This window comes from Octopus bimaculoides, chromosome 2, assembly GCF_046866305.1.
Source record: "Octopus bimaculoides isolate indiv1 chromosome 2, ASM4686630v1, whole genome shotgun sequence".
Taxonomy (NCBI): domain Eukaryota; kingdom Metazoa; phylum Mollusca; class Cephalopoda; order Octopoda; family Octopodidae; genus Octopus; species Octopus bimaculoides.
In genome coordinates this window covers 75834866-75851604 of record NC_142929.1, presented here as the reverse complement: position 1 = coordinate 75851604, position 16739 = coordinate 75834866, and the positions used below count along the sequence as shown (strand labels likewise).

At 35.8% G+C, this 16739-nt stretch overlaps 1 protein-coding gene across 13 annotated transcripts in view; it reads left to right on the top strand.

The window, feature by feature from the left end:
- The window catches only part of LOC106873354 (E3 ubiquitin-protein ligase NEDD4-like), a 352751-nt gene that overhangs the window by 192857 nt on the left and 143155 nt on the right, over nt 1-16739 (top strand). For 9 of the 13 annotated variants that reach the window (XM_089347030.1, XM_089347032.1, XM_089347033.1 and 6 more), the window contains one exon: nt 13681-13766. In XM_089347030.1, coding sequence (XP_089203156.1) covers nt 13681-13766 — 86 coding nt within the window. Of the gene's footprint in view, nt 1-1185; nt 1314-12742; nt 12896-13680; nt 13767-16739 lie in introns of those variants that run through there. The other 4 variants (XM_089347036.1, XM_089347040.1, XM_089347035.1 and 1 more) reach the window with 2 other exon arrangements.

The following is a 16739-nucleotide window of genomic DNA, read 5'->3' as shown; positions in this document are numbered from 1 at the left end:
TACCTGGAACCCCCCAGTCCTACATCTTTTCCCCAACAGTTGTTGCTGAGGAAAACAAGCTCTCTAATGTTGGTGCCTGGAAAAATCCACCCAGTACATACTAGGAAGTGGTTGGTAAATGGACAGAGAATTTATTGTTTTGTCTTGCTGAGCAGTGCTGCTGCTGTCTTAATGCATGGGTACGCTGTGCAGTTAGTTTCCTGGGGCCACTCAGATCTAGGGGCCCAATTCCAATTTATATGTGCTGTGGCCTGCTGTCTATAAATAAATACTATAGTGCCAAGTGCATTGATTTGCCACGGGGTGGATACATTGCTGCTAAGTCGGCCCTGTTGCTAAGAAGTATCCAACCTCTCTTGTTTTGGTGTCAGGAGAAAATGCACCCAGTGCATTCTTTAAAGTGGTTGGCAATAGGAATTGCATCCAGCAATAATGATATGATGTTGATTCTGTCTGTCTTCCCCTCAATGTCTATCTGTGTGTGTGTGTGTGTGTGTGTATATGTATATATATATATATATATATATATATATATAAATAGATGTACACACATACACATAAATATATATATACTTGTATTTGTGTGTGTATATATGTAAAAGGTTGTTAATCCAACCCACTAAGGGGTAATATCTATCATCATATATATATCTTTGAGTGTGTGTCTGTGTGTATACAGATTTGGTAGAACAAACAGAATTCAATACATGAGTCTGTATATTTTATTATAAACGGTAGAAATTACAAACTGACTCGAGGACCGGGTGTTTCGTTCACGCAACTTTCGGAACTTTAGACACTTTTGTGACTTCTGCTTTTAAAATAATAAAGCACACACACAACAAGCATACTCACATACATACACACACATGCATTCATACCTGCTGCGAGAGTATTTATAGTGAATTAATGCGGAACTTAGAGCACTTGTACCTTGACTAAATTTTCATTGTACCTATCAACATAGGTGGATTAGCCTATGTATCTACAGATTTACATACACCTAGGAGTTCATTCACCGACACACCCTATCTAAGTGACCAACCATAAATTCTTTTCATAGATTACTAACACACCATTCATTGGCTTTAAAAAAAAATCCCTTTTCTATCCGTATTCACTCATAACTACAGGCAACCCTGTCTTTACTTCCTTCCTTTCTTCAGTCATATCCCATTTCTACTCATTTTTTCTCTAGTTTTACTTAAAACAGTTTCCCTACGCCTTTACCGTCCTTTCAAACCTTCTATCATTCAATACTCGAAATTGACATACATTTTAACCGATTCAAAAATTACCTTAGAAAACAAATGGTATTTATCTTTGAAATCATTATTTCTTTACGTATATTTATGCTATTTGTAACATTGTCATGTTTCGTCTAAAATCTTTGCGATTTCGTAAAGTTCTCTGGCTTTGGTGGGAGGTGAGAATACGGTACTTATTTACAGAAGTAACGAAGTCTGATGTCTCAAAATTAATTGTTGAACTAAATAAATTCTCAATTAGCGAGCATGGTCTTTGTTTTGAGGGGGGAGTACTTTTTTAATTGCTATATCTGTGAATCTATCCATGTGCGTACACACACACACACACACGCACGTATGTATATATTTATATACTCGCATATGTGCACATACATTTATATACAGATGCATATACACACATAAATACACCCATATGCACATGTATATACATACATTTTATATATGCACACACACATATACATATAACATTTTACGCACATACAAATATGTGTGTATGTAAATATATATATATATATATAAATATGTTTTTTGTTAAATATACTGTTCTACATCTTAGAGTGTGCTTCTTTCGGATTTATGTTTTCTCCAAAGATATATATATATATATAGATGTAGGTATCTACATACATGTACGTATATATGCATATACTCACATATTATTTGTATTATTATTATTCTTATTACACACACACACACACACACATATATATATATATATATATATATATATATATATATATATATATATAAAATGTTTCTTTCTTGGTTACTGAATATATATATATATATATAAAATGTTTCTTTCTTGGTTACTGAATATATATATATAATGTTTCTTTCTTGGTTACTGAATATATATATATAATGTTTCTTTCTTGGTTACTGAATATATATATATATAATGTTTCTTTCTTGGTTACTGAATATATATATATAATGTTTCTTTCTTGGTTACTGATCCACTCCACTAACAATAAAGTAGGAAACGAATATATGTCAATATTTTTTCATCCAGTAACCTCAATTATATTTTTACCTCGTGTCAATTTATCAGCTAGAAAAAGACCTTAGCATTAGCTTCCTCTTCGAATAGATACAAAGGTGATTAAGGCTGGAGATATGGTAATTATGATGAAATTTCAATTTTTCTTGTTTTTGCTTTATCCTGCAACAACAATAATAATAATTATTATTCTGTGTTGTATACATAACCTCTTGGCTGTTGGCATTTTTCTGTTTCAGCTATTAAGCTATTAAATATGAATGCGTATATATAACAAATTATTTATCGATTGTGAAATAGTTTTTGGTTTTCCGGATCATGTAATAATTATAGATTACTGTTATTTATGTGTGTTAATAAATATGTTGAAGGCTTGCTGATAGTAATAGTGTTGTTAATAATGGTTTTGCTTTAAGCTTTTGTTTTGAAACATACCGGCCGTGTTTTAATTTTCCCGTCATTTATCCAACACACACACTCACTAACATACACCAAAACATGCAGACATACTTAACATACGCGCATATACACAAACTCAGAGATAATCAAGCGGCTAGACACAAGCGCGCAGACATACATATTCGTATATACACACTCACGCACGCACATACACATAGGCAATCAAACTGCTACAGACGTTCATACATGCTTGCACACACACCATATAATTACCTATGAGCACGTGCTCACCAGGCACGAGATTCGAATTGTTTCTCCATGGAAACCGTGCGATCGCACAAATTTGACATTTAAAGAGAGAAGCATTTCAGAAAAATAAAACAGTTTACACATCAGCTTTCTCCTCCCACCACCTTTTCTGTAGTTCTGTTCCGTACTCTCCTGTATTTTCATCTTTCTTTTGACTGGTGCCGTAACAAATTAGCTTTTACTAAGAGGTTGCTAGCTCTTTAGTGAACTCTTCGCCATTTCTCTTAGAAAGGGATGCTGGTAGTGGACCTCAACGCCTCTTCTCATGGAACAGTATGTATATATATATATATATATATATATATATATATATATATAGCAGAGGTAAATAACATGGACCACACCCCATTTCGGTTTTTCTTTTTTTTTGTTTTCTTTTTCTACAGAAACCCACCTTTTCGACTGCGGAGATTCTGAATCTACTAAGAAAATCGGCATTTCAAAATTTTAATATAAATACCTATGGGCCGCAGAAACCCGCGATATACTGAGGAGTCTGCAATATAAATTAACCAGAAAAATCCGCGATGTGCTGAGGACGCGATAGGTGAACCGCTATAAGTGTCTTCAACTGCTATATACTTGAGCGGACCAAAGCCTCAGGAATGGTTCTGTTAGATGGAAACTAAAAGCAGCCTGATATATGTGTGTGTGTTTGTACTGTCTTACCTTGACATCATGTGATAGTTTTAAACAAGTGTCAGTCTCATAGATGAGGTGTCATTCATTTTCAGTCCTCCATGAAAACATGTTAGGCCAATGGGGAAATATTAACTTGCTTGGAAACATGTGAGGGTTGATGACAGGAAGGACATCTGACTATTGAAAATGTGCTTGAAGATTTCAGCCTGACCCAGGCAAGCACGGATAAGATGATGATCATGATTGTATGTGTGTGTGTGTATAGTTGTTGGTATTAGGAAGGGCATTCAGCTGTAGAAACCATGCCAGATCAGATTGGAACCTGGTGCAGCCCCCAGCTTACCAGTTTTCAGTCAAACTGTCCAACCCATGCCAGTATGGAAAATGGATGTTAAATGATGATGTATGTATCAGAGACATAGCCAGGTTCTATAGTTCAGTAGGGGTGAACACATTAAAAAAAAAAAGGCACCATGATGCATACCAAACAATTATTAACTCATTCCTCATATTACATGAAAATATTTCATTAGTTATAATACATGTAATTGTATTCTACATTCATTAATTTCATGTTTCAGTAGCAATATCATTATGCATGAAACTCACGGCTAATGATATAGGTAACCAAAGAGTTAAAAGAAATTATTGAAAAGGTACTAATTTTGAAAAATGCGCTTGTGGGGAGCAGTCACTCCTCTTGTTCCCCCCCCCCCAATTAGCTATGCCACACTCACATACACACACACACACATGCATCTATCTTCTATTATGCTCACCTTCTTGCTTCCTGAGAGTTTGCTCTAGCATCCCATCACTACTTTCCTCTTTCTCCTTCAGCCATGCATCTCCTCCTCCATAGCATCTCTTGTGCTTGTCCCGCTATCATACTTTAGCCCAGGGATTCTCAACCATTTTTCATCTATGGACCCCTTTGATTCCTATTTAATTCTGGTGGACCCCATAGCTATTTGATGTTTAAAAACTAGTTTTATAGAAACTTCTTTCAAAATTCCTATTTTGTTTTCTACACTTGTGTAGGTTGAACTGTGTAAAATGCTAGAGAAAGAAACCTAGCTGTTTCTTGCAATACATACCTCTACATACATCTAAAGAAAAATTTTGTCAGGGGCCCTTAAAATACTATTGTGGTTCATTTTGTTGCATGGACCCCTGTTGAGAACCACTGCTTTAGCTTTTCAGCATCTGGTATAAAGCCACCCACCTCCACCTTCCAAATACTTCCTCTTAGAAGTGGGAACTTTTTTCCTTTCTTTTTCCTCTATTCTTTTCTGTCTCGCAAGATTCATGGCAACCTCACTAGTTCCTGTGACACATAAAAATCACTCACTACAGTCTATAAAGTAGTTGATATTAGGAAGAGCATCCAGCTGTTGAAGCCATGCTAAAGATGATATTGAAGTTTGATGCTGTACTTCAGTTTGCCAGTTCCCTTGCAAACTGTCCTTTCCATGTCAGGAAGGAAAGTAGACATTAAATGATGATATATTACTTGTTTCAATCAGTGAAAGGTGTAGTACTTTTAAGTCTCGTTCTTATTCTGTCTTTCTCTTTTGCTGAACCACCAAGTTATGGGAATATAATGAAACCAACACAAATTGTCAAGCAGTGGAGGGACAAACACCAAGACACACAGACACCCACACATATAAGAGTGAAAGGGAAAAAGAAGAATCAACCCAACACTTTACTTATTGACATATAGGGGTAATGTCTACATTGAAATTCTTAATTTTTAAGAAATCAATATCCAACTATTTCAGAAGTTACCAACCAACCAACCAATTTATAACAAATGGTGAGCATGTATGTGCATTGGACATTTGTAATCTCATAAATCTACCGTTTGTAAATTAACAATGTAATTAACCAATTATGCAATATCCAATACTACATTCACTACACAACAATGAAATTCCTTTAGAAGAAACGTCAAAAAGTTGGTAATTCGTGAGCAGAACAAAACTCAGGAGTTAACAATTGAAAATCTAACAGAAAGACGCCTCCATTGTTTATTGTTGGAACATTATAATTATTCAAATAAGCAGGCAGTTCTTGTTATTTTAGGTCTGTTAGGATTGTTTATTGCACTTGTAGCAGAGTGCTGATTTGATATGTCCTCCCCTCACCACCTCAATCTGTTTCCAAAATTATGTTATCATCATTAGTGTATGAGTTTAAAAATGGTATATCCAAACATTTGTGATTTTCATTAGAGTTCTCCTGTTTTGATGGTGCTTGGCCTAGTGGTTAGGGTATCACAGATTCATGATCAAAAGATTATGGTTTGAATTCCTGGATTGAGCTGTGCTTTGTGTCCTTGACAAAAGCACTCCATTTCATGTTGTTCCAGTTCACTCAGCTGTGAATGAGTAATCTTGAGATGGATTAGTGTCCTTTTTAGGGAGAGATGTTGTGATCTCTTATAAACCATGGAAACTGGGTAAGCAGTTGTGAAAGCCCAAAGACTCAAGACAGTAATGTTTAAGAGTTGCTGATGATATCTTGTCTTGGGATAAATTGTTTGTTGTTGAGACTGTTACACCATGTAAGATAAATTGTTTTTGAGGCTGCATCATGTCTCCCTGTTGCAAACTGAATTAGATGACAGTATGTGTTAAACTAATGGGATTTACTAATGGCTCTGCGCGACCACACTGGCTTTACAGTGATTGGTGAGTGAGGTGACCTCTCTAGTGTTGGTACCATGAAAGTTCACCCAGTACACACTATAAAGTTGTCAAACGAGCAGAGAAACTATAGGATCATGAGGTCCTTTTTAGTTATCCTGTCTTGTTGAGGACTATTCAACTTCTCTAGTGTTGGTGCCATGATAAAAATTCCACTCTGTAAAGTGGTTGGCAAATGAAGAGAGAAAGCATGAAACTGTGCTGTCTTTTTAGTCTTGTATCAACAAAAACTAGTTGACTTCTTTAGTGTTGGTGCCAGGAAAAAAGTATCTGCAGTACATGTTGTGAAGTGGTTAGTAAATGGGCAGAGAAATCATTGGATTGTGAAGTCCTTTTGGTCTTGTCTTGACAAAAAACTAGTTGGCCTCTTTGGTGTTGGTGCCAAGAGAAAAGGACACCCAGTTTGTGCTGTACAATAGTCAGTAATAGGGAGAGTATCCAACTGTAGAACTCTAGTCAAATGACATATATGAGCACCAGTCAGTTAGTAACAGTCTCTGGGCACCAATCTGTTAGTAACTGTCTATGAGCATCAGGGTATTATAAAATGGCCCAGACCATGGCAACCCATCCAACCCTCACTTTGGTATGGAAAACAGACGTAAAATAATGATGATGAAGAGACATTTCTTAACTTCAAACTTTTTTGTGTGTGATAAATAATCTAGTGCTTCCAGTGTTGAACAGTTTGCAAACTTAAACATTTTGTTTTGAGATGCTTGCATCTTTAACCCTCTTCATAACAACTAACCTGAGATCATGTGTTGTATGAAATAAAATTTAAACTTTGTTTTAAAGTGATCATTGTCATCATCATCATCATTTAACATGTGTTTTTCGTGCTGGCATGGGTTGCAGGTTTGACAGGTTTCGAGGCTGCATCAAGTTCCAGTGTCGGCTTTGGCATTGTTTTAAACTTGGTACTTATTTTATCAATCTCTTTTGCTGAACTGCTAAGTTATAAGGATCTAAACACACCAACATTGGTTGTCAAGCAGTGGTAGGAGATACACACACACACACACACAACTGGCTTCTTTCAGTGTCTGTCAACCAAATCCACTCACGAGGTTTTGGTCAGTCTGAGGCTCATTCAACAGAAGAGAGTTGATCCATATTAATGACATTGTTGGTGATAGTAACTTCTAAAGTGTGGAAATTATAATATTTCTTCAAACAATCAATATTCAACCATATTGCATTCATTTTTTATAATAAGTAACGACAAACACGTTGCGTGAGAATCTCATTTTATACATAATTCAGTGGTGAGAAATTAACATAATAGGACAATTATAGAAAATCCAATATTACAGAGTTCCATAATAAAGTATACATTGGAGTCACAAATGGTTGAAATATCATCCATGTAATTCATATGCTTAGTAGTACAATTGTTTGAAAGCGTTGTTAGCAGAATAATAAATGGGATGGGTGGCCATATTGTAAATAGATTTTGTTTTGGCTGTGAATGATTTAATACAGGTAAAATATATTTGTGGTTGTCAGATGTGATTCAAAATGATTTAGATGGATTCTATGCTCTTTAATATAGTCCTTTATGAATCAAAGGGATCCTGACCACAAGTGTATTGTATCACCTGTAGCTATTTCTCCTACTCATCATGTAAGTTTCTAAAATAAAATGATGTGACCCAATTTGCCCTATACTAATAACACAAACTCTGTTGTTTCTTACTAGAATGTCAGTCCTCTGGAACCCCTCCCCACCACCACTTATGTTTTTACTGGAAAAGTTCAACAAGAACATTAACCATATTTACCTCAACGAATTCTCTGACCCATACCATCATCATCATCACTGATCAACGTCTGTTTTCCATGTTGGCATCGGTTTGACGGTTTGACTGAGGTCTGGAGAGCCAGCGGCTGCACCATGCTCCAATTTGGTCTGGCAGAATTTCTCACTCCAAGAGTGTAGTGGCTGCTTTTTACGTGCCACTGGCACAGGAGCCAGTAAGGTGGGCCTAGCAATGATCACGTTCGGATGGTGCTTTTTACATGCCATATAGTATGGAAAAGTGGACACTAAAACAATAATAATAATGATAATGGACACACACAAACACATTCCAAATCAGGGGTTCTCGGGTTGTTTTCCCATCCTACCCTTTCATTATATCTAGCAGTGTTGGTATATCCCGAGTGAAAAATATAATGTAAAATGGTTGGATATCATAGAACAGACAGGTTTTGGTTGTTTATCATGCTACAAAAATATTGTTCAAGTAACTTAGTTTGTATTATATCTATCCAGGTGGTAGTAAACTTCTTATATTGTTGGCCCCTTCATAGAACCATTGAAAACTTATTTCCCCCACCTATCATGTAAGTTTCTAAAATAAATTTAAAAGTTTGACTAATAAAAAAATTCTTTGATTCAAGAACCATAATTCCTTCATTCTTTTGTGTCAATACCAATTTTTAATCAAAAATATTTAAAGAAATATAAGGAAATTGATAAAGAACAATAAAAATTCTGTAAAATTATATTGATATATTTAATGTGAAATAAGTGTTTGGTGAATACTAGTTATTGCATCAATATTTGGCTGGAAATTACCCATGTTCTTTTGGATTCAGTTTGCTAATAATTCAGTACCCTTATTGCTCAAAATCATTTCAGGTGTTTATTGACCCCTTTAATCAGTAAACACTATGGATCCCCAATACTGACCACTTCATTTGACTGCCCCCTCTCCCCTCCTTAACCCATTGGTTGGATAATGGAGGTGACATTGGGTATTAAGTTTATGCATCTTATTCTGCTGTTGTTACTCTCATGTTGGCAACCATTTGGATGAGAAAGTGCATGGTATCATCATCATTTCATGTCCATTTTCCATGCTGACATGGGTTGAATGGTTTGACTGAAAACTGGTAAACTGGGGAGCTGCACCTGGTTTCAATCTGATTTGGCATGGTTTCTACAGTTGGATGCCCTTTCTAATGCCACCCACTCCAAAAGTGTAGTGGGTGTTATTTATGTGTCATCAGCATGTGTGCCAGTTACAAAACACTGACATTGGCCACAACTACGATCCCACTTGGCTTGACAGGTTTTCTCAAGCACAGTATTATTGCCAGTGGTCTTGGTCACTTGTCACTGCCTCCATGAGGCCCAAAGTTTGAAAGGTGATTCTTACATGCCAAGTATGTGACACTGGCATTGGCAGGAAATTCGAAGACCTCTTCCTAGTATTTATGCACTGCTAGAATGAAATGTGAGTAAAACCAGTCACCAAAGATATGCATGTTGAACTGCAATATCTTAGAATGGTAACAATGCACAGGCAACTGATGCATTTTATGTCTTACAAAACCAATGAACTTTGAAAATACATATTGTTTGACAGCAGCACTTTGAATTTAAATAGCTTGGATGTAGTTAGCATGGGATTGTTGCTGGATAACCAACTTTGTTACTACTTCCTTAGGATTTGTGTCTTTTACATCTTTCATAGCCTTCTATGCACCAACCAATAATGATCTAAAATTTGCATCAGTACTATGTCTTCTTAAAGAAGGCAGTGAGCTGGTAGAATTGTTAGCATGCCAGATGACATGCTTAGTGGTATTTTGTCTGTTTTCATGCTCTGAGTTCAAATTCCACTGAGGTTAGCTTTGTCTTTCACCCTTTCAGGGTTGATAAAATAAGTACCAGTTGAGTAATGGGGTACAATGTAATCGACTTACTCCCTTCTTTGAAATTGCAGGCCTTGTACCAAAGTTTGAAATCAATATTATATTTCAAAGAAAATGTAGTTAGTTTGTCCTTAGTCTTGCATATTCTTGAAATTGTCTGATTTTTAATGTCATACTTTTTCAGAAACTTTCGTCACTGCAACACAAGTATGAAACATCACTATAAGTTTGTTTCTGCTTCACAGATAGTATGACTGGCTTCTTCTGTAGATTATTGCACTCACTTGAAACTATGATGTTTTAAAATACAAGGTTGAAAGCTGCCTAGCCATTGAAATATCAATGAAAAATGCAGGGCAACACAATTTCAGTTGCATATGAAGATTATTATGTTAGCGTGTTCTGTGGTGCCATGCTGGCACAAGTATTGCTCAAAAGTAAACATTAAAAAGGAAAATCTAGGTGTTTCAGTCTGTTTTAATCTTTGTTTCTAGGTTTACATTAATAGATTTGAAAAGGCATATTATTTCAGTGTACCACATGAAGAGAATTATCACAAGGAAAATCAATCTCACTTGCTAACATCTATTTAAATTTATTTATGCATACATGAAAATGTATGCAAATACAAAAATGCAGTGTTTATTAGAGGGAATTGTGAAAATGAATAAGAAAGAATGAGTCTTAACTAATAGGTTGAATATTAAAAAAAATTTGAAGAGGAAAGGGGTTAATGAATTTGAACAGCTAAACTAAAGAGGCCAGTTTGTGGGAGGGGGAGTGTAGAATGCTAGAAAGAAAGAGTCTTTTCTTAGAGAGAGATGTAAAAGTGAATAAAAAAACTGGTGAAATGTCCTTATTTTTATCACTCTCCCATTATCTCGCCATCTATCCAGTATATATAATGCAACTAGCTGTGAGATGTGCAGTGCTATCGCAGAATAACTCTCACAATATTTCATAACAAGGGACAGAATAATGAGTTTTCTCATGGTTCATGACTATATTATTGAGTGAGAATGATATTTTTGATAGCTTTTACTATCTTTGATGGTTGTGCAGTGCTCACAGAGCACACCCAATATACACGACCCTACAACACTATTACTCAAAGATGGCGACAGAATTCAACACTGAATTTCGTTTAGTTTAACCGATATTCTGCATAACGATGGATGTTTTAATGAGAGTTGCATGATAGACGAACGAACGATAAAAAGGTGATGCAAGCGAACATATGGCTATGATGACAGTTCATATGTGGATGAAACGTCAGCAAGCTTGTGATGGAGAAAAAAAGGTGACTGTATTTTGAATGGACAAAATTTAGAGAGCAATTTAGCTGTTTCACTACAACAGTGTACACCTCTCAGACGCACTGTCTTCTACCATCCTATTCTGGCAGAAAGTCTGCTTTTACCTTCCGAGCTTTAACTGCGCTTAGGTCTTGTGAGAATTAACAGACAGCATTTGTTGTGTCGTAAACATGGCCAAACACACGCACACACATTCAATGACCCTGTCTTCAGTGGTGCATAGCTTTTATGTTTTTACTACTATTACTTGTTGTCTTGTCATTTGTCCAGGCAAGTGACACTAATTTACGATTACAACTCGTTATGTTACATCAGATAAAACTAGTGTGTATACTGAGATAGAATGACATTATGTATAGTGTTCACTAACTAACGTATATGAGTGTGTTCAGCAAAGCGGGCAAGATGCTGAACTTAGTGCATAAATATATGTATTTAGGTATACTCACTTGCACGTGCGCGCTGTGTAGGAAATAGCAACACAGACTGAAGCATGCATATACACCCAAAAATGCTAGTATATAAATACATACACGATGCATACACTCGTTTTACTTGTCATTTTCTCTCATATGTTTTTTGTACATTGTATGTTTCAAAAAAAGTTTTATGTATATGGATTAAATCTAAATTTAGATCTTTTTTGTAAAATGACATTTGAATTTTGTTTCATGACTAATTTTGGATTAGATTAAATGTAATTAATAGAGGTTCATTAGAATAAGAGAATGGTTATGAAAGAAGAATGCCACCACAATCACCCACACTTAAAAACAAAACAAAACAAATATGTATATTATATATATATATATATACACAGCGTCATACAAGGAGTGTAAATAGGAGTGTTATATATCTATATGTGTATATATATATATATATATATATATATATATATATATATATATATATATAGATAGATATATAACACTCCTTGTATGACGCTGGCTTCTCCTAATAATAACCAATATCAACACTCTCACTTCTACCCCTCCACGCACTGTCAGTTCAATGCCCTGCCTTTTTCTCTCTACCTCCCTTTCTACAACCTTTCCCTCTCTTTCTGCCTTCATTTCTATAACTTTCTCCCTCTTTACATATGTCTTCTATTTTCAAAGCTGTCTCTTTCCTACTCTTTCTGTAACTATCTTTCTATAGATTCTTCCCTCTATCTCTGCCTCCTTTTTTTCATGGCTCTTCCTCTCTTTCACCCCCTTTCTATAGCTGTCTCCCTCTCTCACCTTCTTTCTATAGCTGTTTTTCTCTCATCTCATCTCTATAGTTCTGTGTAGTGCGCGTGTGTGTCATGCTCTCTCTCTCTTTCTCTCCCCTCTCTCTTCCCCTCTTTCTACAGCTGTCTTCTCACCCTCTTTCTATAACTGTCTTTCTCTCTCCGTCTCTCACTTCCTTTCTATAGCTGTTTTTGTCGCTCTCCCCTCTCTCACTCTCCCTCTCTGTTAGTGCTGCTATTTATCACCTCCCATCACGACTAACTCACACACTATCTCACGACTGTCTAACTGTTAACTTCGCTTGTTTATGGCTGCCCAAACTGAAATATACGGCTTGCAGGAAATCCCTGTAAGTAAACATGAACAATCAGCAGTTTTTTTTTTTTCACTTCACACCTTATTCATTTCTATGCATGCATTCAGTACATAACCAACACATCTATTTACGCCCTTTATGTATTATACGTCTGTACCACACTATATAACGTGTTTGGTGTAGAGATGTTGTGGCCTCCCTCTTTTGGTAATCATAATAATAAAAGGAAATATATATGTAAAGTTTAACTTTAAACAACAGCAACAATTAATTAACCATGGAAAAATTATGTATGACAACTTCAAAATGTCATATTAGAAATTATTTATATTGATTTTTCCACGATTTTCTCCCTCTTTCCATTCATCTGTCACTTCTTAAGCATCTGTAGCTATTGCGAATTTAATTTTGATGTTTGTCTATTATTTGTTTTGTTACCGCTGTTCTTGTGGTTCCTTCGACATGTGTCAAGTTTCGAAGTTTATAGAATGTGGTTCTCAGCATTCTCGTTCCTACATTGAAACCTTTAAATTCCTGTGCCATCTTTCTATAAATATCTCTAATTGTTGTCCTCGCCCTACACTTTACTTTATTGACTGTGGGGTGGGGAAATAATGGTTTGTAATTGTTTTTGTTGCTGCTCTTTACGTCCCGAGTTCAAATCCAGCCGAAGTATTTACCTTTATTCCCTCTGGATTTGATAAAACGCAGTATCAGTCAAATTCTGGGGTCGATGATATCGATGAACCCTTTAAAATTGCTGGCCTTGTGCCGCCTATTGTTGTTGTTGTTATTATTTAGTTATTTTTTGTTTGCAGAGCGACGTACCTGGAACTACTCAGATAATTCATGTAAAGATTATTGCTGGAGTTAATCTCGCGAAAAAGGATATATTCGGCGCTAGGTGAGTCGTTTACCCTTCCTCTTTTACCTATTTATTCTCTCCATCCAACGTTATCGAACACAACACACACACACACACACGTGTGTATGTGTGTGTGTGTGTGTGTAATAAATACATGTGTAATATGTATGTATGCATGTGTATGTGTGTGTGTAATAAATAATATAATATATACATATTAAACCGCGGTGCCCCAGCATGGCCGCAGCTCTGGAGCTGAAACTAATAAAAGATGTATGTGTGCGTGTGTAATGTGTGTGTATCTGTGCATGTGTATTGTGTGTATGTGTGTATTATGCATATAGTGTGTGCGTAATATGTCTCCAATAAGTCTGGCAGCTGGTTTATATCCCCCACCCCTCATCTGTTTCCCTCTCTTTCTCCTCCCTCACATCTTTTCTGAAGCGAGAGATGAGGCTTCCGTTTTCTCGCCACTGGAACTGACACAAAGTAATTGGACATTTTACTCCAAATACCATTCTGGGTCTACAATAAAAAGAACCATTTCCCCCTCCACCATCAACTGTTGTTCGGACACGCTTTTTTTTTTCCTTTTCCGTTGTCATTTTTCTTGTAAAAATGACATTTGTTCTGAGTGTGGCTTGCGGAGGCCATGTTTCTAGTCAAGAAGCTTTTCATGTAAACTCCACAATAACTTGGCCCACTAAATGAGTGGATATAGGGGCTATATACACATATATGTAACGTGTGTAAATATGTGTATGTATTCATTTCACTCATAGTTGTTGAAAGAAATGACAATAACAATTAGATGTTGAAGTTCTGATATTTTTTGCAAGTTTAATCAATAGTATGTGTGTGTATACATACGTAGTGTACGTGTATTCTCGTATCGTCACCGCTGAACTATAGGTTTATTATACATAACTAAGTAGTAGGAAAAATGGCATAACTACAGTTTAGCGCCCCCTCTTTGACTTTGCGTAAGTTTCTGAAAAATACTTATTTTAAACTAAATTTAGCAGAGAAACGTTTTTGAGTGTAGCTTTTGTTGATGTTGCAAACATAAACCTTTCCTCCACCTCCAAAAAAAAAAAAACGGAAACAAATAAAAACGTGAAAACTGCTAAGTTATGAAAATGGTCAATAACAGAATCAAAGTTAGTGGAAGAATGACTCCACCAAATTTCCTCCTTACGTGTTATCAACATAATCGTAATCTACTCGAAAAATTAAGAGGAAACAGATTTTGTCGGGTACTAAACTGTACGTATTGCCACGCAAAAAAAAAAACAAAAAACAATAAAAATACAATGACTGTCTCCGCTGTAGTAATTATGACAGGGCATTAATGACGTTTCTAGTGAAATACAAACAACCGAATAACTTAATGATCGAAATTCGCGTCTGTATTGTACACATTGATAAACCCTGGTGAAGTTTTTGTTTTGTTTTCTCTTCCAGTTGAAATCCGATCGTGTTGGTGCTACCTACATTCTTATCACATGCCAAAGTCTAACAACATCAAAAGCAGCAGCTCTCCCAGAGTCGAGTGTTTGCATCTGTGGTGTATATGTATGTGTGTTGCAAAATGTTACAACTATTTGGTACACTATAAACATTTCGGGGCTGTGTGTGTGTATATATATATAGGTTACCTGTTACTAGTTTCAGTCAAGGGCTGTGGCCACGCTGGGGCACCACGTGTATGTATATATGTGTGTGTGTGTGTGTGTGTACATATATATATATATATATATATATATATATATATATATATATATAAACAAAATTAAGGGAAGAACTTTTAAATAAGTTCCACACCGATAATGGTGCTTACATACCGAAAGGCTTGGTAAAAATTATTAATTATTAATTTATTAATAAATTGATAATCCTTTACCCTTTTAATTGTAATAATATATATATATATATATATATATATATATATATATATATATATATATATATATATATATATATATACATATATATATATGTGCACTGGGTGCAGTGAATATATTGTCGTCTAAGTTATGCAAAAATGACACTGACATCTCCTTTTAACAGATGTATTTACCAAAATTACATAAAAAATATGTTGAAATACTAAAGAGTAAATTTATTTAATAAAATCGCCTTTGGATTCAACCATGGCCTCCAGACGACTTCAGAATCTCCTGCAACTCTGCTGGACGGTCTCCTTGTTTAAGTTGATGAATGCTGCCATAATCCTTACCTTCTGTTCATCTTTGGTGTTACAAGGGGTTTTTCTGGTCTCTCGCTCAACTGTGCCCCACACGTAATAATGAAGGGGGTTGCAGTCTGGGGAGTTAGGTGGCCAGATGTTAAGGGTTATGTGGTCACAGAAATTGTCTGACAGCCATGACTGAGTTCTGCTGCTTGTGTGGCATGGTGCAGAGTTCTGTTGCCAGACACAGGGTCTTCCAGTAGCCACCCTCTTGATCCAGGGCAGCACTACCTCCTCCAGGCACTTCATGTAGGCCTCCGTATTGTGAGGCTGTGTGGGAAGATGATTGGAGGCATAATGTCACCATCACTAGTGATCACTCCAAACACTATGATGTTGATTGGATGTTTGATTTTTATCACTCTCGGTACATATCCTCAGATTGACACCCAAACACTCTGAAATGTTCATATTGGAACTTCAGGTGCAAATGCCAAGCAGTATAGCATGTCATTTCCAAATTTCTGGCAGAGTGAATTGCATCATCGTGCCGTTTTTCTCAGACAGTGCCCAACTGACCCTACTATACTGTGTAGTCGACAAAATCAAAAACAAACAATGCGTGTGCACAAAATTATAAATATAAAATGGTGACAGTTTACCCATCGCATCCTGTATATGTTTATATACACACACAGAAGAGGGTTATATATACGTGTGAATATGGATGTGTTTTTATGTAAGATGTGTGTATATATATATATATATATATATATATATATATATATATATCATCATCATCATCGTTTAACGTCCGCTTT